The 23,463-nt window shown below is 35.0% G+C and overlaps 3 protein-coding genes across 3 annotated transcripts; 2 read left to right on the top strand and 1 right to left on the bottom strand.

The window, feature by feature from the left end:
- The first annotated feature begins 1,543 nt into the window (after positions 1-1,543).
- On the top strand, positions 1,544-6,713 carry LOC118046596 (AMSH-like ubiquitin thioesterase 3). Its single transcript, XM_035055578.2, has 14 exons — positions 1,544-1,869; positions 1,979-2,043; positions 2,127-2,202; positions 2,302-2,469; positions 2,596-2,696; positions 2,976-3,081; positions 3,184-3,230; positions 3,415-3,745; positions 3,921-4,010; positions 4,102-4,164; positions 4,802-4,876; positions 5,176-5,238; positions 5,639-5,691; positions 6,294-6,713. Exons 1-14 carry the CDS (start codon positions 1,771-1,773, stop codon positions 6,466-6,468), a joined length of 1,512 nt encoding a protein of 503 aa, XP_034911469.1. The 5' UTR covers positions 1,544-1,770; the 3' UTR covers positions 6,469-6,713.
- A 3,462-nt stretch (positions 6,714-10,175) lies between these two features.
- On the top strand, positions 10,176-13,276 carry LOC118046602 (transcription factor MYB111). The gene is made up of 3 exons (XM_035055592.2): positions 10,176-10,450; positions 10,557-10,686; positions 12,281-13,276. Exons 1-3 carry the CDS (start codon positions 10,318-10,320, stop codon positions 13,113-13,115), a joined length of 1,098 nt encoding a protein of 365 aa, XP_034911483.1. The 5' UTR covers positions 10,176-10,317; the 3' UTR covers positions 13,116-13,276.
- A 2,166-nt stretch (positions 13,277-15,442) lies between these two features.
- LOC118046611 (uncharacterized) lies at positions 15,443-21,431 on the bottom strand. The gene is made up of 6 exons (XM_035055603.2): positions 20,931-21,431; positions 20,210-20,396; positions 20,058-20,116; positions 18,155-19,957; positions 17,172-17,322; positions 15,443-17,042 (listed from the first exon to the last, which is right to left on the bottom strand). Exons 2-6 carry the CDS (start codon positions 20,364-20,366, stop codon positions 16,375-16,377), a joined length of 2,838 nt encoding a protein of 945 aa, XP_034911494.1. The 5' UTR covers positions 20,367-20,396; positions 20,931-21,431; the 3' UTR covers positions 15,443-16,374.
- Positions 21,432-23,463: the final 2,032 nt, after the last annotated feature.

The raw sequence follows: 23,463 nt of genomic DNA, 5'->3' as shown, positions 1-23,463 counted from the left end.
AAAACCTTAGAGGTTTTCATTGACTTCATGGGATCTTAAAATTTCTTTTACTGACATGTTTTTATAAACTCAAAAACTTCAATAACACACTAGGGGGGTCTTAAAATTTCTTTATAATTTTAATAATATTTTATTTTTTGAATTTTTATTTTATTTTTAAAAGCAATATACCAAAACTATCAAAAAATTATTTAAAAAACAAGTTCAAAATCAGAAGCAAACACCACATTAAGAATATGTTTGACAGTGTGGTAGCGGTTGCTTTTCAAATAATTTTTTGTGCTGAAATGCATGCCAATAATTTTTTTATTTTTTAAAAATTATTTTTGACATCAACACATCAAAACGATACAAAACATACAAACCGTATTAAATTTTAATAAAAAAAATTAAATTTTTTTAAAAACACGATTTCAACCACATTCCCACACGGTTTCTAAATATAAACTCGCTAAGCTTAAGCTATACATATGCTTAACAAGCTAAGAATTTTAGTTTTATGTTTATGAAAATCACATCTAGTAAAACTAAACATTAATTTACAGTATGATCTAACAATCTTTAATGGAAATTGGATTGTAGATGGTTCTGATCCTATTTACCGTTTCTCAAATGATGCCTTTAACTGTTTCATTAACAGAGGGCCTGACTTGGATTATCTTCGATATCAATGAGACCCACATGGATGCCACATTCCATGGTCTCGAGACAAATTCACTCAGTTCCCTTCAATTTTCATATGATCTGTATTATTTATATGTGAATAATTCAAATCTCTCTACAAAAAATAAAAATCTAAACTCTAGAATAAATAAAAAATGAGGTACAAGCTAAGAAAAATTGTAGGTAAAAAGAAGTTAAGAAAATAGCTGTGAAGAAGGTCAATGAGCTGTTGTTTAGCACGTAAAACAATTTCTATTAAATTGTAAAAAATAATTTATAGTTTATTTTGAGCAATGTATTTTTATATATTATTTTGACCTTTTTAATATAATTACATCCTTAAAAGGTATTTTTCTAAAAATATAATATTGACACACACATATAAGAAAATTTATTTGAAAATTAGTAAAAAATAAAATAAAATAAAATTATCAAATGCTCAAACATAAATATGTGAATTTGTTTTTAACTTGGTTATGTTCTGTCTTTTTTATTTATCGATTATTAAGAAATAATTATAAATTATATAAATTTTTTTTTCATAATCAAAAGTTTTATATGGGTTGTAGTAATTAAACCTATATTATAAAGACCATATAAAAAAATTATGATGTTCAATAATCAACTACTAATATTTATTCTCAATAGATAAATAGACATAAAAAAACTGAGAGAAATAAGGGAGAAAATAAAAGGATATCCAGAGAGAAATTTCTCATTACTTTTCTTAGATCTTAAATTTATTTTTTTTCTTTTATTATCTATCTATTCTTAAAATAAATAATAATAATAATAATATTATTATTCATATTTATTTATTGGGCACCTTAAAATTTTACACAAGGCAGCACTTAATTTTTTCAATAACTCCGTGCCACGGCAAGGATGGTCATTACCACGACTGTAAGTGAAAAAAAAACCATATTAAACTTGCGAGAGCCTAACAGGAAGAGGCGAAGAAGCTCTCTTATTACTCGAAACGACAGAGCTTTCCGTTTTCCTGTCCTTTTCTTCGCTGCGAAGTCTAGAAACTGATCTCCGGAAAAATCCCGTGTTCTCATCAAGGCAAACGTGAAATAATCCCCGGAATAATTGATCGTCAACGCGATGAAGATCAACGTCGATAAAATGACTCGAAAAGTCGAAGTCGATAATCGGATTCCTCTCCGTAATTACTACAGAATCGCTGATAATCTCCTCCGTCAGGTCTCCTAAATTGCATTTTAATTCCAATTTAGCTATAATATCTCAACTATGCAACAATTTTTAATTTTTGCCCTATTTACTTTTTATTTTTCGTGTGTGGATTTGATAGGCAAATATACACAGAGAAGAGAAGAATGTAGTAGATTTGTACATAATGCTACTTAGATACTTAAGGTTAATATCGGCAAACTACACCGTTTTTACCTTAATTTCATTTTTTTTGGAATTCATTTTTTTTTTTTTTGTGTTTTGTTCAGTTTGGTTTCTGAAACTATACCTTATCATCGAGATTACCAAGCTTTGTATCAAAAAGAAAGAGCAAACTACAAGAAAGTAAGTTTAATTTATTTATATTTGTTCTTGCAGTTAGCTTTATGTTAATTGTGTTAATTATTATCACAATTAAGTTGTGATTATTTTGTTATTTAACAGAGATCATTTGCGGTGTTAAATGAGCTTGAATCAATTAAGCCTGAATTCCATAGGCGAGTGGATGAGATAGAAAAAGCTTATTCAAGAACACAACAAGTCGAATTTAATGGGTCAGGAACATCTACTTTGGAATGGTCACCTGCTAATAAAAATTCTTACTCGAGCAAGGTAATTATAAAGGAATTCTCTTTTGATCTGTGCATTGTGGATAAATGATACGTGGCTTATTTTGTGTTATATTTATGCTTTTCATATGTTGTTTTTGTTAATTATTAACATTGTTTTTGGTTTTAGCTTGTTGTTGTCGCGCCACAGTCATCGTGGAAGTATGATAATAATCATACTCAAGGGTTGTATTTAGACGTGTCACGAATTGACAAGCAGTTGCAGAAGTTGTGAGTATAATATTTCAAGAATAGTTTTATTATTTAGAGACACGAGTCCTGTATTTTCTGTAGCTGTATTGTATTCAAATTGCATTGCTTTTTGTTGTGAAAGATTGTCTTTTGGTTTAAGAAGGTTGACACTCATTGAATTTCTCATTTTGATGGTTGTATGTCTTGCTATTTCTACCTTTTTTTTTGCCTGCGAACTGTGAATTTAAATGTGATGTGTAAGGGTATTGAGCTCAAATTTTCAGTAAGAACCACTTAATTATTTTTGAAAACCTGCAGGTCTGTTAGTTTACCTTTACCAAAGCAAGAGACTTTATCAAGACACTCGTTTTTAGGCCCAAATGGTTTCCAGGGACAATGGTCAGGACCGAGTGCAGGGATAAAGGTAAAATTGGTGGCTGCTTCTTTTGTTTGCTTTTTGCACATGTGTGTGCTTTCAATAAAACATGCAAATTCCATGGACTCATCGGTTTATTTTTATATGCAGGTTCAGTACCCTAGCAATGCTGACTTAACCTCTACTGAAAATTCAAGGTGAGGACTTTACCGAATCTGTTTAAACCTTCAACCATGTTTTTCTTTTCTTGAATTTTGGATTATTTTTGTTATATGTTGTGATGAATTGAAAATATTGAATGTGTTTCATAACACTTAGTAAGGTTTTCCCTAAAAAAATTGGGACTATTCATAACATTGTGTTTTATTATGGTTATGATAGCCTGAATCAGGCTGGACAATATGATGCTATGGCAGTAAAAGATGCCAATTCTGCGGCTGTTGAATCTACAATGGAGTCAGTTCTATCCTTAGATGATGGTAGATGGCCACGTCTGGCTGAGGACACATGCCCAACATTAATTAATGAAGCAAGGGAGGATCCTTTTCAGTTTGTTGGCATCAGGCAACCCTCCCCTCCTCCTGTTCTTGCTAAAGTGCAGCAGGAATCTTCTCTGATTCCTTCATCTAAAGTTGCTGATCCAAGACCTGGACCAGCAAAACCTTCTGATGATGGATTGCCAAGCTCTAATTCCTATCAACATTTACATGTTGTAGGTGTCCAAATCTTTTTAATGTTTGAAAATTCATATTTAGGGGAGATCCACTATCTTTCTTCTTTTTTTTTTTTTAAAAAAAGTTATCATGGTCCTTTAATCTTTCACTTTAATTCTAGATTCTTGATCATTAGTATTCTCTCTTATTATCCCCTTTTGACCGTCACTGCAGCCTGTAAATTTGATGCAAGACTTCTTGAGATTGGCTCGGGCAAATACAGAGAAAAATTTAGAAACATGTGGTGTTCTTGCTGGTTCACTGGTAAGGGGGGCCAAATTTTGTGCAGCAATTTTTTTTTTTTTTTTCTCAAAGCCTTTAAAGTTCGTTAATTAATTCACTTCATGTGTTGTAGAAAAACAGGGTTTTTCACATTACTACGCTTATAATCCCAAAGCAAGAGTCAACTTCAGATTCGGTATGAGAACATTTTTTTTCTCAACTTAGCTTTTTATTTTATGTACTGTTTTTAACTAATGTTTTGTTCAAAATTATGAAGTTGCCCAAAATTCTATATGCTTCCTGCTCTACTACTTTCAACCAGTAAATCATTGAAGGACAATTGTTGATGATTTCGAGTTATGAAATCTGTTAACTCTAGAGACATTAGTAGATTAGTTGACATTAAGATTATATCCACAAGAGCACATTGTATTCCCTCGTTGAGAGCATCCTCTTTTCCACGTCTCAATATATTTTGACTTGTGCATATAAATACATATGCGCACATGCATGAGTGTTTATCATCCCTCCAAATGAAAAGTGGAACTATTCTTCAGTTTAATTTCTGTAAGCATTATTGTCAAATCAAACAAGACTGCAATATACTAAGAACGCAGTCTAAGGTTCTTTGTTTCTTGTTTCTTTGGAAGATCCCTGCCCACATTTTTGGACTCCAAATATACTATATGATGGAATGCAATTCAACATTATCACCTTAATTATGTGCATCTGACTTTGAAATATCATCTATCATAATTTCTTATTTTTAGGCCTCCTTTTTCTCCATGTCCATGCGTTTAGTAACATCACCTTAAACAATTGCTAATGTGCAGTGCCAGACATTAAACGAAGAAGAAATATTTGAAGTTCAAGACAAACTATCACTTTTTCCCCTTGGATGGATTCATGTAAGTATCTCAATAATGGCAAGTTAGTGTCATAATTTTTTGGCTGTGTTACTATGTTTTCATATTTGTTGTCCTGTTAGAAAGTATTTGGCTAGATGTTAAATGTCACCATCATTCTGGTTAATTTTTTTACTCTGCATATTGTTGGTCTTGTTTTTGTTGGAATCATCCATAGCTGCCTTCACATTTTGAGTAACTTGCTATCAGCCATTGGTATATAAAAGAGTTATGAATTTCTGTAGTGTTTGATTTGGTGCTTTATGTGTTACCTTATTCGAGTTTCTTGCATGACTTTTCAGACACATCCATCACAGACTTGTTTCATGTCTTCAGTTGATCTGCACACTCACTACTCGTATCAGGTAAGCTATCTTTTTTGCTGCCTTGGAGTTTGCACTAATACATCCCTGGCTCTTCTTTGGGGGATGTCATTATTTCTAGTTCATTGGGTTGTTCTCTTGGAGCTTGCATATATGCAGCTAACTATTTGTGAAGTTTTTGAAAATTTTAAAGCTCTTGTGCGCTGGTTTTTCTTATTATAGATCACTGCTTAATCACATGTAACAATTATCACTTAAGAAGTGGTTTCTACCACACCTTTTATTTCACCAATGACCTAATTCTCCAATTATTTATGAACATACTAAAAATTGAAAAGAATATCAACATTTTGAGTTTTCGTTATCTTGTTTGATCTATTATCCAGTTGTTTTGAAATATAATGTGTATTGCTGATCGACCTTTTTGCTTCCTGTTTTTTAGATCATGTTGCCTGAAGCAATTGCAATTGTTATGGCCCCGACAGATGAATCAAGGTGGGTGTATTTTCCCCCCCAATTTTTCACTTCTCTGAATTGATTAAAAAATGTATGTTTAAAAGCTATAAAGAATAAATGCATTCACTACTTGAACCTTAAATTTGTAGATGTATTGTCATGAGGTTGCCTATTATTTGTGAGGTGTCGGTCAAGTTTTGAAATTGTAATCACAGCTTGAACCACATGGGCTGGACCATGGTCCGTATCTTATCCTATAGTTACAACTGCCCAATCGGTGATGAGAAGATGTCAGTAAATATGATAATGCAGGGTATAGTATGAGATTAAAGATGACTTATGAAAGTATGCAGTTCAAATACCTATTAGGATCAACATGGGGTTGCTTCAAGTGGTTAATTTATGCTGATACTCTTATAAGAGTTGTAGGATTCGACACCCACTAGCCACAAAAGCCCATCTTGGCCACCTGCTTGAGCCATAATGGCTGCAACTGTTGGTGTATTTTCATGTAGGGGAGCTCAAGCCTCATGATTTTCTGGACAAATGACCCAGACAACCCCTTGCTGAAACGCCTCCCCCCCCCCCAAAAAAAAAAATCTATCTCAGGTCGCTAACAAATATATATTCTGCTAGTGCAGTCCACATGGAATTTTTCATCTATCTGATCCAAGTGGTGTGTCAGTGATTCGTAATTGCCAGCAGAGAGGGTTTCATCCCCATGAGGAGTCTTTGGATGGCAGCCCGATTTATGAGCACTGTTCTCATGTTTACATGAATTCCATTATGAAGTTTGATGTTGTTGATCTTCGGTAAGCTTGCAAATCTCTTGCAGGAAGAGTCTTGATGGAAGTTTTTTTTCTTCAGAACAAGTATGTATGTCAACATGTTGTAAATTCAACTGTTTCAATGAATAGAATGTTGTTGAAATAGAGCGTGTACATTTGTTTCTTAACCACTGGATAGAGTTTCTGGCCTCCATCTCCAAGATGCACAGATATTACCTCACTGTATAAGATAATTTTTTTTGCAATTGATTGTATTATTGTCAACATGAGGAATCCGGCATTGCGTAAATAATTACAATAGTTAGATGAAAGGTTTTGATCAAATATGTCAGTAATTGGACGAAGCTATTTATTGTTTGGCTTCTGAATGCTAGCTTTTGTGTTGTTGACTTGTATTTGAGTGTGTTCACTTTCCAACAAGCATTCCAGAATGGAAGGCGCTGGTTCAAGGAGCAACACACTGAACGTTACAAGGGTTCGTAACCTTCTCTCTCAATGTATTTGATTAGAAATATGATCGTGCACAATCTATAAACAAACGAGTGTTGTTATGTATATAGTTTGGAGAAGGAAAAGCTTGTATCTTTGCTTGTGCTTGATTTGAGGGAGCTTGAGAATAGCCTGTAGGTCAATAATCTATGAGTTTGCATGGTACAAAACGCTGGTTACAGATAACACGGTCATGGCGAGGATCTGGACCGCCTCTGTGTCATGAAGATTTTATATGGGGAATTTTTATGATCGGCCGTGCTGCAAGTTGTCAGGGAAGGGGAGAGATGGCCTGCAAGAGCAGTTTTATACCGGAAACCTCAATCATTGGTTTCACGTTTGGCATAATTCCTCGTATTCTTCGTTCTACCGTTGCTATGATGAACATCAATAAGCTGAGACTTTCGAGGATACTATTAAAATATAGGAGAAAACTAGGAAGAAAAACTAGAGACCACCTCTCTGATGAGACTGGTTGGAGCAATGAAAAAGATTGGTGATAAATCATGATACGAGTGTTCAATTGAATGAGCCTTCTTGCAAGCGCTGGTGGGCACGAATGTTTTGCAGTACAACTGTTACAGTCATCGGTTAAATCTTAAGACAATCTATGGCCTCGCTTCTCCAGCCTTGCATGTGACCTGCATCAATGTTCGCACACAATGGGTCCCAGTTTCGTCCGTTTGGGAACTTGCAATTTCTGTATACCTTTTTAATGAATTGACGCATTTCTTTTGTCAATACCCGACAAGAAGAGGGCAAGGGCATATGTTTTCCTTTCTTTATTTTCTTCATTAATTTTTTTGATTAACCTAAATATACACATTAACTTGCATGTATCTCAACTAATTTTACAATTTTTAAAATTAACAATTATATAAATATTCAATAATTCTGAGAATTTAAAAAACTTAAATTAATAATATTTAAAAAATAAACATTACAACTTAACCAGTTAAATTATATCTTTTAAAGTTAAATTCTTCATTATTTTTTCCTTTCTTCATTATTGTTTGTTGGGTGAGTGAAAAAGTGTGGATGCTCCAAAATAATTCTTCTTCTTCTTCTTTCTTCTCCTTCCTTTTTTTTTTTTAAATAAAAAAGAGAGAGTGTTATAGGCTAGTATATAGTTAGCGCTCATCATACTAAATTCTCAATTCTCGAACAAGGCTTTTAATAACAGGGCATGCCCTAAAATCTGTGACTATAGGCAAAAAAATTCGAAGTGAAAATCAAAGAAGAAGCATTTCTCTTGACCCCGGCTTTTTACTAACTCATGGTTAACCATGAAAAAATATTTCTAAAAGGATTAGTGCTAAGGGAAAATACTAACGAGTAATCATGATCGATGCATCCCAGGAGGTAGAGCACCGCAGCAAATATCAGTTGTGACAAGAATGAATGGCAATTGAATACTTTTCTTTTCGTTTTTTTTATAATTTTTTTAATTGAACAGGAGAACTGGTAGGGCAGCGACGACACCTGTATTAAACCTAGCACAAGCCTTTACTCCGAGGAGAGGCTCAACGGAGCAAATCGCGATGTGACCAAGATGGGGAAAAGGAATGGAGGAGAGCATTAACATGGGAGATCCGACTCCTTCTCGTTCGCACCCGTCACAGAGCTTTCCACACCTTTTTGGGTTGCTGAGCCTTAATGAACCTCCACATGCGAACCATCAGATGTAAGAAATCCAGCTGTTTTCAGAATTTTAATTAATTATATACTCAATAACAAGACATCGGGTTGCTGGTTGACATTCTCAAATTTGTTAAATCCATAGAAACACGAATTTGTGTGTCGAATTTAAATACTCTTATTAAAAAAATATTTTAAATTTTAACGGAAAAAAAGTTAAGAAGTTATCCTAAAAGGTCAATGCTAAAAAGTCAATGCTAGATAGAATGTCTATTTGTCAAGAAAAACTGAATGTTTTCTTGGTAAATGATAAGAAAAAAAAAAGACTTAAAAGAAAAGAAAAGAAAATTATTTAAGAATTCTAAAAGGAAGAAAATAAAACAAGGAAAATTTGTAAATAAATATTTATTAATTCACTAACTAGCTTTTTTTTATTAAAAAAACTATTTATAATATTAATTCGAATAGAATATTTTATATCATTATACTATAAAATAACTAAATAACATAGTACATGCTACAAAATATATCAATCATTAAATTTTACGCTATTTGTGCTCAATAAACCTATTAAAATCTGTCCGATCAACTTATTAAAGTCTATGTTATTTATGTTTGGGTAAAAATATTTCTTTTTGAAAGATAGAAAAGAGGAGAATAAGGAAGATCGAAGGAAAGAAAATTTGTGTTTAAAATGGAAAAAATGAAGAATTTATTAGCAAAACGAAATCACTATTTCACTTTAAAAAAGAAGAAAAGAAACGAAGTCACTGTAACAAACTAACAAGGTAAATTGTATAACTCATAAGGGGTAAAACTTGAAACAGAAAACAAACCAGAAAAAAAACCCGGTTTGATTGAAGACAACCTCAGTCCCATAGACTAATGGCACAGTCCTACCAAAACTTGGCACTTCTTGCAACGGATAGCTTCATCTGTTTCCAACAGCCCACCCTTCAGGCTTGAATTAATTCTTCCTTGGATTATAGATATTCCTTTTTTTATTTTTATTTTTATTTATTGAGAATATAGACATTCCTTTGTTAGGCCTGAGTACTCGCTTTTATTAATTTTTTTAATGTTGGAGAATGAATTCAATAAAAAAAAAAATAGTAGTAAAATAAAGTTTTAAAATATAATTTAATATTATTTTTTAATATATTTTCTCATTCTTTTAATCTTAAAATTTGTATAAATTTATATTTTTTATTTATTTTTTTTTATTAATAAATAAAAATGATAAGATTTAAAATGATCATTAATTATCAATATCATATTAAAAAATCAATTTAATTTATTAAATAAAATTTTTACAACAACAATAATAATAATAATAATAATAATATACAACGCGTGAATTGTATGACGTATTAAGTTAAGAAATTTGCCTTCGTCATCGCTGTTTATTTTTATTTTTATTTTCGTTTTGCTCTCTCAATCCTAGTTTGATCCTTAATGCTTAAAACAATTATGTATATCAAGATTTGATTATAAATTAGTCATTGATCGGTGCACGTGGCACGTTCTTTCACCGTTCATGTATCTACATCACCATTAATTTCTCCCTCCACCAAACTTGCTTCTATTTACAACAAAAGCTTTGGGAAAAAGACGCGCCTACACAAATCAGTTCTCTCCCTTTTCTCGAAAAGAAACGATCAAACAAGTCTCCTTCTCCAACTCTCAACAGGAGGAACTAACGCAGAAAGTGATCGGTAGTTCGTCAGGAAAGCCTGAAGGGTGAGTAGACATGGGAAGAGCACCATGCTGTGAGAAAGTAGGGCTAAAGAAAGGGAGATGGACAGCTGAAGAGGATGAAGTCCTAACCAAATACATTCTAGCCAACGGTGAAGGCTCGTGGAAATCACTACCTAAAAATGCAGGTAAGAAATGGTTGTCTTCTACATGAATCACGTACGTATCTCAAATGGCTTTGCCCCTCTTTCTTTGTTCCGTATTGATGATTGGTACGAGTTTGGTTTTTTGAAGGGTTATTAAGGTGTGGTAAGAGCTGTAGACTAAGATGGATTAACTACTTGAGAGCTGACTTGAAGAGAGGGAACATAACCAAAGACGAGGAAGAGACCATTGTTAAGTTGCATGCTGCTTTGGGTAATAGGTAATCTTGCCTTTAATTATATTTGCTTCTGCGCATATCCACGTTACCAATAATTTTTATTTTCTCAATTCATCAGCTCGATTCATGGTTAGCCGAGTTTAAATTTTTTTATCAACCGTTCAACTTGTTTTTCAAAGAAAAGCAATGGCCGATTGCTCGACATCTTTTTTTTAAAAAAAAAATCAACGTTCACAATTTTATCTTCATTGTTACGATTGTTCTCTCTACGAGAAAAGACTTGGACAGTTCTTATTTTTCCCTCTCTTTTTTTCCCCTTTACCACGCACTTGGTTTTGGCTCAAGCGACAAAACGGTCGAGTGAAATATTTAGCATGGTTAGGTTCTTGTTAAAAGCAAGCAGATGTTGTCCCTATACAAATCAGAAGTGGTCTTGAATGTAAGAAATGAGCAATTCTTGTGCAAGAATTTAAGAGTAAGGCTAGGAACAACTATAATTAGGGAAAGAACTCCATGAAGACTAGGCTCTATCTACTGGTCTCTTTTTTCCATTACTTCTTCCAATTGAGGATGTATTCTGATACATTTCAGAAAAGTCATTCTGTCGTCAATTTGATAGTAGAATTCTTTTTTTCGGCACTCATAATAATCTCTGGAAAATAAAAACATCTTTAGCTTTGTGTTTGACAAAAAACAAATCCAAATAGATGACCAAATGCAAAAATTAATGGTTAATTATATCATTTTATATGTATAACTTTTTTCTTTATTTAAAACAATGACACACAACAGCAATTATATATATAGACACACACACTCTTAACATTCAGACTTCTTTTTTCCTTCGATTTCAAGTGGCATGTTAATGTTACTGGGACCGAGAATGTTTATGGATGTTATTTTTTAAAATATTTTTTTTATTTTAATCTTAAAATATATTAAAATAATATTTTTTTTAATTTAATTTTTTGAACTCCACCGCATCAAAACAAATAATTTAAGAATTAAAAATATATATATTAATTTGAAACTAAAAAACAGAGAGAGTTGGTTATACCGCACTGTTGTACAGAAATCCCGTTTCAGAAATATTGATTGGATGTTGCTATATTTGATAACTAAGGCACCTTGTCTTTTTGGTAACGACACCAAGAGCAAGTAGCTAGATTTCACAGGGAAAATAATTTACTGTCCACCAGTACAGGGCAGCGTATTAATTATACCTGCTGCTTGCTTTATAGCCATCCCGGGGCAATTTTTGCATGGACCCTGTTTGGTCTGAGCATCAAATGGACCAATGATCTTAGTTTTGATCACGTTTCGTGGTTTTCTAGCGGGCCGAGAGTATTTGACCCCTAGCTCCCAGATCATTGCGATGATAACAGAGATGGCGACTTAATGAGAGCAGCTAATGTTCAAACGATCCACCGTTCAATTTTTATGATCATGAAACGAACAATCTGAAAGTCAAATGTTTAAGAACCAATATTACTGAAGACAAGACGTTGAGCTTAATTAATAAAACAATTACTCTAAATATTATTGTACTGAAGAGTTCATCTATTCATTATATTTTGACTTCAATAGTCGTTTTGCGCATAAATGAGATAACAGTGGTTGATTTTGATCGTTCCAGATGGTCTTTGATTGCTGCTCAATTACCAGGACGCACAGACAATGAGATAAAGAACTACTGGAATTCTCATTTAAGCAGAAAAATTTACAGCTTCAATCGGTATAAAAATGACGATGATCTACCAAGCATCATGAATATCACCGATGTAGCAGCTTGGCCGTACAAGGGTAGAGGAGGTAGAACAAGCCGGTCATCCATGAAAAAGCACAAGGCCACATTAATGTCATTAGGTAAGCCTAAGAGTCCTAAAGCCATAGCTCATGAGGTAACTGAACCAACGACAAAAGAAACAGCAGCGATCTCACCCAAAGGTACAAACAACCCATTAAAGAGTTCGGCCACTGAAGGTCCACAGAAGGAACCAGAAAATAGAAGGAATCTTGGTGTGCAAGTCCAAGAATCTTGCATAGACATTGCTAAAAGAATTAATGCAGCTGGAATATCTCATTGCCCTATTAATGAAGAGAAAGAGACTGAAACTTTAGGACCATATGAATGGCTAGACAGTGAAATAAAGCGCCTTGAATATGCACTACTGCAAAATCAAGTTGCAGATCCTTTTGGAAATAATACAGTTGTGACATTAGAGACAGACAATGAGGCATCGAGTATGAGCAAGGAGAGAGAAAATTATAATGGGGTAATGGGACCAAAAAGGGTGGCCGTCCATTACCTGAAAAAACAAAGCAACAGCAGCAATGGTTGTAGCTCAAACGAAGAGAGTAACGGGGAATGGTACAGTAGCTTTTCACCTATGAATTCAAGGTTTGATGAGGAATGGCTTGATTGGGACTGGACAGCAGCTGGGGATCTTGGTGAGTGGGGATTGTTATAATATGAAGAGGACAACTTGTTGACTAGCGTTTCTGGTAATGACAATCGAGAAGGAGAGCAAGGATGTCATCGATGATTAACCCAGGAAGAATATATATATATATATATATATATATATGGGTGCATGAGTAGATTTAAGATCGGTTTTATGGCCAGCTAATTATGTTTCAATGTTTTCGTGGACGTGAAGGTTCCACCATAATGTTCATATATATATATATATATATATATATTCTTATATCTTAGATAGATTATATATACGTATTTTAGATATATATTATATATATGCTTTTATGTTGAGTACAAATTCTGGGCGAACGACTCTAACTGATACCAGTTGCTTGGATTTGTCACTAAACAAAAAACACTATGATTTTATTGTTTAGTGGTAGCACAAACACACTCTCCTTTTCTTACCCTCTCATTCACGGCAGCACACGCACTTGCACTTAGACTCTTCTCTCTTGCACACCCCTCTTTTCTACCCTTATTCTTCTTTTTCTCTCTGGCTGCTAACCCTAACACAAATGCTTCCTTACTAGGGCGGTTGTGCTAGGATTTGTCTTCTAGTATGGCTAGATTTTTTTCTGAAGAAAATCCTAGCTATAGCTAGACAAAAGCCTCCTGGACCTTTTAGAGATAATTTATAGAGGAACCTAGAGATTGCCTAAAATACAACATCGAGGTGCTACAAAGAAATCTAGATTGATGTTCAACATTTTAAAAATTAAGAAAAAAGAACGTAATCTCTCATCATCTTTTCTCAAATTCGAACTCGAGACAAGGAAGATAAATCTATTTAACATTCCAACAAGAGTGCTGCTAAATTCACTGTAAAATTTGTTATTCCCACTATTTGATTTTTATAAAACTACCAACACACCCTCTTCGTTAATGTTTATAATGTTACAGCTTAAAATGCTTTATATCAAATACCAAAAAACCCATTTACATTAGATACTGATCTCCTAATTCGTCTTCTAATATAGAAACACAAAACAAAAAAAGTCTTGCAGTCGATTCTTGCATCATGTATAAAAGAAAAGGGAATCATGGGCCACCAAGGAGACAAAGAAGAAACAGAAGGGTTGACTCGGTATAAAGATCTCTATTCTAATTTGGAGTCGCCAGAGTTCTCCGAATCTGACTGTATAGATGGTATGTACCTTTTTTTTAATCTTTTATATCTCTCACCATGGCTTTTCTTTTAGGCTTTTCCTGTGCTCATCTTTCTTAACTTGACAAATCATATGATTAGACAGTAGTTTTGCAAGATTTATAAAGTGATGTTGACTATGCTCAGCAAATTCTTGGGTGTTGATAATTATCCTTGAGTTATTGTCACTAACAGAGAGTTGACTACTGAATGCAATGAAGTGGTTTTTCCAACAACTGCTAATATTTTATGCATTTTGCATATTGGAAAATATATGTTGGCCAACTACTAGTGTTATTTTGAGGGAGCAGATGATTGAGACGCATTTTTATCCACTTCGACTGATTTGATCTCCTGGTGAGTTATATTTGGGTGAATCTTGGCATCGTCTTGAAGACCAATTAATATCAGAGAAATGCGCTCTTGTGACGGATGACATCAAAAGTACTTGGTTTCCTTCAAATTAAATTGTTTTTTGTTATTGCATCGATAAAGAACCGTGCCCGAGCTAAGACTCGAGTGAGTTCAAGAGTCGAAGATATGCGCATGCAGTAATCCTAAAGAAATACCTTCAAAGTCGTGCAGTGGAGGAATACGGCTTGCTGTTGAAATTCAATTCCAAGAGATTAAGGTAAGACTTTCTTGAAAAATACCGTGCTGAAAAGAGCATGAAGAACAAAAGTTCAGATAATCCCAAACAAACAAACAAGAAAGAAAACTCATTGTTAAGAAAATAATTATAAATGTCGCATCAGTAAATAGTTGGCAAATCCTTTTCTGATTTCAATTATATTGAGTCTCTTGTCAGGTACATGTTGCTTTGGGTCAGCATATTACTAAAACCGGGTCGTTTTCTTTGTTAAGTCTAAGAAAAATGGATCATCATCTTGGCCCAGTAAGGAAAAAAAAAAGAGGCATTTCCTTGACCATGCTCAAGAGAAATGACATTATTTTTTTAGCTGTGTTCATGAGGGAAAGATCATTCTCTTGGCTATGCCTAAGAGTCCTTAGATGACATTATTAGTTTGATCGAGCTTAAAAAAATAAATCTTTAAAGTTTTTTTAGATTCGTTACATTTAGGTTAATCATACATATAATAATAATAAATGTGAGAATAGCTAAATACATCACGGGAAATAAAAGGATTAAAAACTCTAGTTAGCAAAATAAGATGTGGTTTTTTTAACACGCTAAATTAAGTAAAGTTTATTGTGAAATCTTATTAAGCAAACGGTTGAATCTCAAAAATGAGAAAAGGGGACACCAAAAGCCTAGATTCTTTTACTACCACACATTTGGCCAAAAACATGAATGCCCGAGACTAAACTCCTTTTTACCACCTAACCAGGCCCCGCTTGCCACCTAACCTATTCGTCTCCTTCAGCACGCCCACTCAGCCTAACTAAACTCCTTTTTACCATCCGGGTTGTCAAGAAGGAAAAACTCAAGAACCAAACAGATACGAATCATGCTAGCTACTGTATTGACATGTTCTGAAAAAAGATAGGACGCGAACAAAAAAAACAGGATATTTATTCCAATTATACTTTGGTGATGCTGCTGTGCTGCTGCTGCGAAAACGATGCCTGCTATTGTTTTGAAAATCCTCGTGTATTGTTTTGAAAGCCCTCTGCATTCCATTCTCCGAGAAACCTCGTACCGAACATCATATCAAGCAATGAAATACTTGAGACGACTGGAAATAGCTACCAGAAAAACTTCATGGATTGCAGACTGAACAGTTGAATGAGAAAATTGTTAGTGAGCTGAAGAGAGCCGAGCTGTAATCAATTGAACCAGAGTTCGTATGATAGCCTGAGGATGCAGAAGCTGGCTTCTCCAACCTCGATTACAGTGATTTTGCTTATGAGTTATGATGACAACTTATGAACACTTTCTAGCCAAATAAATGAAGCGAGCAATAAAGAATCTTATAAACACCCCGAGGAAAACATACGTTGGGATTGGCAAACACTAGAGATGGAAAGTTATAATGCTGAGGCATTGGTTAAAACCTACAAGACCTAACAGTTCTACACAAAGCACAACCCTTGTTCTCCTCAATCTCTCGCCACCGTGAATCTCCTTCTTGGGCTATAGGCATCAAAACAGCAAGATATCAGCAACAACCTCATTAACCAATGAATTAAATATCTGGCTTTCGACCTCTACTCCAAATGCAAATGCATCTATTTCAAAGTCCAGCCATCTTCCATACTGACTGCTCATGTCCTTGTCTACAAGCTCATCCACCATGCAATCCCCCATGTTGCTCCATTCCAAGATCTCCTTGCACACGTCTTCCCCTAACCATTCCTTTCTTCTCACCATTGTTGTCCCTTTCACCCACGCCTTGTATCCACCACCAGCATATCGTCTGCATCTCAAGTCCAAGCATTCACTTGCACAATCAAATAATACTTTCCGCTCTAGCCTAGCATCAACACCATCACTTTCAAACATATCTTTTCTCCTTTCCAACTGATGGAAGAGGTGAGGGTTTATGATCTCGGAAGCCCGACCTAATGCGAAGTCCTGAAACATCAATTCAATATTACAGAGAATCTTCTTCACATATTCTATTTCCCATTTGGTTGATCTCGCAAGATCTGTCACTGCTAACATATTTGCATGTTTTCTATCCACAGTTCCTGTTGATGATGAAGAAGCAGAATCTGATAACTCCGTATCAGCATCCACAAAATGGAACTTCTTTGAAGAGCTCAAACCATGGACTTCCTGGACTTGAATGGATGAACAATGCCTGCTCCCTGAATTATATTGCAATCATTTTAACTTTCTTGACATCAACTGGTAAAGCGCACTACCCTTATGAAGTTCTGAAAGACCGAAACTAAATACTACATGAAGTTTAAGAATGAGAAATGCATTGCCCTTACCTTCTGTAATGCAACTATCCGCGCTGTCTAAAGAGCTGCTACTTTCAGTTGAAAAAGAATGTTCAAGAACAGAGACTGGACTAGGACGTCTACAATCAAGGAGCTTTCTGGAATCATTTGACTTGCTGCTACAGTCCATCTCATCAACTCCCTGATATGTAATAAATGCATCAACTACCCTCATATGAAATGGTGCAGAAGTAAGCAACATTAACCTTGACACTACGTTAAAGACCCAGATTATTAATGAGACAGAGAGAGAGAGAGAAGTAACCACCTACTATTGTAGTGTGCCTACAACATTAGAAGATCGAGAATAGCATTTTTCCAAGTGACAGAGCTTCACAAAATCTAAAGTGTTGACTTCACAACATAAGTGGGTCTTTAAAATAACATTTTATAGAAAGGTTACATTGATCACCTAGTAATACAGTATGGATAACAGAAATACAGCTTCAGTATTTTATAAGTAAAAAAACATGCGATAAATGCAGATTGATGAAATAGACATGAATTTGGAACTGACTTGCACTCCAGACTGAAAATAGAAAGCATAACTGAAGCAGCCAGCAAAAGAGAAATACACAACGTATGAGAAAGAAAAAACAAAAACATGTGTGATTGAAAGCACTTAAGCGGTACTCTGGAAATGAAAACCAGGCTGGCCCTAATAAAGATAGCTAGACACCAGACACCTTATCGGGGCCTTACACGTTACATACCAGACAAGAAGGATTGGGGTAAACCAGTTGGCAGTTGGCACACATTACTACAAGAAGATTGATCTGAAGGAATTTTCTCATTTTGAGATTCATAGCAATGGCATTTAAAATATGCACCCAGAGGTATTTTGTATCATACACTGCTAACTAAACAGGATTTCTTGTGTCTAGCAAGGTATTCCACACACACACACATATATAGAGAAAGAGAGAATTAGTAATGTTGGGTTTTCTTTCAGTTGGAAATTCAGAAATATGCACCTGAAGAATGCGTTTCAATCTGAGAGCTGCAGGATCCGTGGAGAGAAAGTGACAATCATAGCAGCTATCCGATCTATCTATGCATGAGACACTTTGATCCTTGTTATCATGTAACCTTGGTGCAGTGCCGCCTGGACTAAACGTGGATAGGGAACTAGAAGACTCGACAGTTTTGGTCAATTCCCTCATTTTTTGTTCCAAAAGAGTACTCAAAGCATCCCCCCCTACCACATTATATCCCCCTGAAGATAGATTCATACTATCTGTGTCAAGCAACAATCTCTTGCTGCGATTATCCGTACAAGAACCACTTTTTTCCTGTACAACCCGAGTAGGTGTTTCAGAACCAGGCATTGACCGTGTCAAGGGGGCTGTGAATGTGAATGAAACAACATCCATGCCTTTCCTTTTGCTTTCTTCTACCCAACTAAAGTGCCTGTCAATAACTGGATTAGTTTCAACAGCCTTCCGATTTCTGTCAATCAGCAATTTATCAGCAACCTGGTTTTTCTCAAGATGCAAATTCCCATCAATCGATCGCTTCTTCCTTGGATTACTCCGTGTACTATAGTTAGAAGTCCCCTTCTCAACTTCTCTCGAATCTAAGGCCAACTTCCTGGATCCATTTTTGGAACCAAAAGTCTTACCAAAAGTTTTGTGCCTTGCTGGAGGATTCCCAGACAGTACCATTTTACTCTGCAAGTTGGAAACCAAGGGCTTTGAAGGCAATTTGTCTTTATCCATCATACAATTTTGTTTCTGATTATTCTGCCTAAGAGCACCAGAAGCTTTAAGTATAGGAGATCTTTTTTGCGAACTCTTTTGGAAATTTGGTTGGCTCTTGAAGGGCTGACTTGATGAAACCTCGGCCTGTTCTTTCTGGTCTCCAAAGCCTTGACTACTACTTGCATTCAAACCTTCTCTTCTCTGAACATTGAACTTTGCTTGGATTGCAAGTGAGATAGACTTTACCTTAGTCTTTGCGCTAGAAGAGTCTTCATCAGCCTCAGAAAAAGCCCTGTAAGATGTATCATCTGATCCATTCCAGCTTTTGTTCAAAGACTGCCCCTTTAGATGCTTGGCAGCACTCGACTCAACTGGTCTTCGAGAAGTTTCTGCAAGTCTCGAGGTTTTATGAGAAGCTTCTACTTTCTCTTTCGCTTCTCGAGTTCTTATGGCTGCTGAAGAGGACCCTGCCAGAGGCATTTTCTGAGCAACCTCCAGTTTTTCCTTAAGATCCCGAACTTTCAGTGGTAATGAAGAGGAACCAAGAGCAGGCATTTTGGCTTTGGCTACTGCTAGGGGACTAGGTTCAATAATTTTTGCAGCTGCTTCCATTATGTGAGCAGCAGTTTTGCTCGGAATGAAGCCAGGACTCTTGATTGGAGATAAAAGTTTATGGTGTGTGATTGGAATTGATTTAGCCGATTTAGGAGGCAAGATTTCCGTTTGAAACTTTTCAATAGGCCTGCTCAGGACCTTCTGAGGCTTGGACTTCACCAAATTTCTAGGAGGGCCATCCTCCTTGTTAAGCAGATTTCCCGAGTAAGTGATTTGATGGTCATGATAGTAATCGAAATTTCTCTTGCCACGAGAGGCATCTCTAAGAGATCGGGTGTCAAAAAAAGGGGTAGAATCGGGCTCCAAGAAATTAGATGTTGGCATGGAGTCTAATCCCATAAGCCTGGCTACCACCCCAGGGGCCCTGGCCCCATATCCTTCATCATCTGTTACTGACGAAGCACAACTATAATCACTGCCTCCTCTAATACTCGATCCTGCTCCATTATCATCATCATCCATCTGCAAATGTAATGAAAACTGTAAGATATATCACTGTCTCAAAAAATTGAATAAAAAGATAAACAACGAAACAAAATATTAACAAATGGCCATAACCCACCAGACGAAGCCGAGTCATTCGCATGCTCCCACCACTTCTCTTTCCTTGTTTTGAAAGCTCTACAAAGAGTCAGATAAAAAATTCATAACCAACCATAGAAGAGAATAATATATACATGAGGATATAGAATGTAAAGAGAAAGAAACTTATACCTTGTAAATCTGACTTGCTTGAGAACAACTTTTTCCTAGATTTTGCAGTCCAATCAAACAGCTGAAAGAAACCACCTACGTATCCCCCTCCACTTTTGGAACCTTCTTTCTCGATTCCCATTTTCTCAATACCAAAAGATCGATCCCTCTTCAGCATCTATAAGTGGAGAAAAATAGAAGGCTCCATCTGCAGTTTGATTAGATGGAAACATGGTTAATTCCCCAACTAAATTGCATTCCTTTATCCATTCCACGAACAATTTACACATTCATAGAGACAGTTCAAATCATGGAAGAGGTAAGAACTCGTTATACAAGATAATTATCCCTAACAGTCCATTCTCAGAAACCTATCATCCTGAATTAAGAGCCATGTATTTCAAGCAAATGATACACTATACTAGCTTAGATTCAAATTTCTTTGGGAGTTTTTCAACATCAATGAGCCGCAATTTTCACCATATCAAAGATTAGAGCTTTCAGCTAAACAAATAGAACCCATAAATTTTTTTTCACTGGTTATGTTCAAAACATAGTCTATAATCACTTAATTCTATCTCATCATACCAAGAGAACCTACAAAGATTAAAAATTTAGAATAACCAAACAAAACCCAGAAATTCATTTCACTTATTATCTTCAAATAAACACTTGATCCAATCCAATTATACATAAAAGTGTCTCCAAAGATTGAAACAAAAAAAGAAAAAAAAAAACTTACATGAAACCAATGGGTGAGTGATGATATAAATGAGCTAAAACTCCCTGGACACTTTCGTTCCCTTCTTCAAAAGAAAGCAAATTTCCAGAGAGGCTAGGTTTCAATGAGAGAGAGAAAAGTTTGGAAATATTTTGCAGAGATTAATGAGAGAGTGAAAGGCGGTGTCTTTCCCCTCAATGAGCTAAAACTCCCTGGACACTTCCGTTCCCTTCTTCAAAAGCAAGCAAATTTCCAGAGAGGCTAGGTTTCAATGAGAGAGAGAAAAGTTTGGAAATATTTTGCAGAGATTAATGAGAGAGTGAAAGGCGGTGTCTTTCCCCTCAGTGGTGTGTAGTTCAAATGCAATAAATGGAGACAGAAGCAACTTCCATAGCTTTCTTTTAAAAAAAAAATAAGAAAATAATAATGATAGTTGTAGTTATTATGGTAAAGAAGAAGAAGAAGAAGAAGAAGAAGAAGAAAGTTATAACGTCTCTTTTTTTAGAGGGAGTGATTTCAAATTTCTAAACGGGCCACTCAGTTTGAGTGACTCATCTTTTGAAGGCTGTGATAAACCTAGACTGAGGTGTACAGAAAGAGTGAGATATTTTACTGCTGGATAGAAACGTGGCTTTTTCGACACGTGGCAATTGGAGAATATTGGTGTAGAGAAAGGTATACACTAGATTTGTCACAACAATTATTATTATTATTACTGCTATTTTAGGAATGTGTATGATTATTATTATTATTATTATTTTATTCAACAAATCGTTCGACAAGCATGTAAGCTCACAATCTAACAAATCGGTCTTTGACGAAAAGTAACGGGAAATTACTATAATTCAGTGGGCCAATGTCATTATATAGACATTAAAGAAATTAAAAGGAAAAGGGTGTTTTTTTACCCTGTTTTTTTTATTAATTTGCAATAGCCAGGACATCATAAATTTACTCTTAGGTTAAGTGAAAAGGAGACAAACATATTAGTTGGAGAGGACGGAGAAAAAGTACTTCCTATATGCAACAATGGACCCGCAGATACATGTTCACAATAATCTTTTCTTTTTATGTGTCTATTAACCCTCAAAAATTCAAATCTTTAATGCAAGCCAATAACTCATTCTGTTATAGTACTTTCTTTCAGAATCGGCGACAAATGCGCCCTTGCGGGCCAACAATTTCTTTAACAGTAGACGTGAAAAGGTAAAATACAGCCTCTTCCTTTTATATTTTAAAACTATTTTTTAAAATAATAATTTTTTTATTTTAAATTAATATTTTTATATTATTTTGATATACTAATATTTAAAATAATTTTTTAAAAATAAAAAACATATTATTTTAATTAAATTTTAAACTAAAAAAACTTTAAAAAATAATTATTATCGCACATCCACGAGCCCAATAGAAGCTACGGTTCTCCTGTATGGCTATAACATGATATTTATTGCGAAAGCACTGGCTAGCAGTCGCATAATTTTATCGATCCATGTTGGGGCAGTTAGGTGGGGTTGCCTAGTAATTACTGTTTGGAGTAAGCAAAGTGAAGAAAATTATTGCAGCCATGGCTATATACGTGTTAAGGCTAGAGCCATCTTCCGCCATGGCAAAATCCTGATATGAAAATTGACATCGATACGGCCGTGCTAGTGACCGAGGTTTGACAGTTCTTTGTTGCAGCAAAACATTCAAAATGACACCCGAACATCTTAGAGGGTTTATTGCTGAGAAATCCAAAATAAAGTGAGGAGTAGATGATAAATGAATTTGTTTCTAGGTATTAGTTTTTCTATTAAATTAAATAGAAACATAGTTCTAATAAAGGGAACCAATTAATAGACCATGTTCCTCTCTAATTTGGATATATTCAAAGAGATTCTAATAGTCAGTGGGGATGATTTGTGGATTCCGAATAATTACAATAATTGGATCTAATAAGATACCAATTACAACATATATAAGAAGTAATAAGTATTCAACCTAAATATTTTTCTTAAGCTTAATTATTTTTTTCTCTCCTACGTACCGCGACGTATTCAACTTAAAAGTGTTGAAATGGTTATAACGTGAACCTAGTGAAGGGCTCATTTTTGGACTTGACGACCTAAGAAGCACCTGGATAACTGGTTTTATCAGCTGGCTATGTTACTCCTACCTCTTGATTCGGTGAAGATGGGCCCTTGATGTATGGATGGTCTGCACATCCTAGCCCGTATTGTACTTGTTTGGAACTACCATAGAGCTGACGTTAAGTTTATTGTTTTTTTTATTAATACGAGGTAATTAATTGCCCAAATTCGTGACTGAAACGTAGCTTAATTAGCAAAAGCCACGCTTCTTGGAGCTCGAAGCTCAAGAATTTCCTCCCTCGAAAAACTACCAGGGAAAGAAAAGAAAAGGTGTCTCAATTAATGGAGATTTAATAATTGGATATTTGTATGCGTACGGCGTTTTGCAATTTTGAGCCATGACCTCCTGCCAAAAAAATAAACAACATCATCATAGGTCAAAGCTATATATTTGAACTAGAGGAGTGGTTGATGTTCTAGTC

Source organism: Populus alba, chromosome 10, assembly GCF_005239225.2.
Source record: "Populus alba chromosome 10, ASM523922v2, whole genome shotgun sequence".
In the NCBI taxonomy this organism is placed as follows: Eukaryota; Viridiplantae; Streptophyta; class Magnoliopsida; order Malpighiales; family Salicaceae; genus Populus; species Populus alba.
Note: the sequence above shows the minus strand (reverse complement) of the source record. Positions and strands in the feature narration are given on the sequence as shown.

Excerpts from the sequence above, each read along its gene's own strand:
- LOC118046596 (XM_035055578.2), top strand. The coding sequence starts at position 1,771 with ATGAAGATCAACGTCGATAAAATGACTCGAAAAGTCGAAGTCGATAAT. Across the intron at positions 3,231-3,414 it reads ACCTCTACTGAAAATTCAAG|CCTGAATCAGGCTGGACAAT; the intron begins GTGAGGACTTTA and ends TGGTTATGATAG. Across the intron at positions 5,692-6,293 it reads GCCCCGACAGATGAATCAAG|TCCACATGGAATTTTTCATC; the intron begins GTGGGTGTATTT and ends CTGCTAGTGCAG.
- LOC118046602 (XM_035055592.2), top strand. The coding sequence starts at position 10,318 with ATGGGAAGAGCACCATGCTGTGAGAAAGTAGGGCTAAAGAAAGGGAGA. Across the intron at positions 10,451-10,556 it reads ATCACTACCTAAAAATGCAG|GGTTATTAAGGTGTGGTAAG; the intron begins GTAAGAAATGGT and ends GGTTTTTTGAAG. Across the intron at positions 10,687-12,280 it reads CATGCTGCTTTGGGTAATAG|ATGGTCTTTGATTGCTGCTC; the intron begins GTAATCTTGCCT and ends TGATCGTTCCAG.
- LOC118046611 (XM_035055603.2), bottom strand. The coding sequence starts at position 20,366 with ATGCTGAAGAGGGATCGATCTTTTGGTATTGAGAAAATGGGAATCGAG. Across the intron at positions 19,958-20,057 it reads GAATGACTCGGCTTCGTCTG|ATGGATGATGATGATAATGG; the intron begins GTGGGTTATGGC and ends TTACATTTGCAG. Across the intron at positions 17,043-17,171 it reads GGATAGTTGCATTACAGAAG|GGAGCAGGCATTGTTCATCC; the intron begins GTAAGGGCAATG and ends AATATAATTCAG.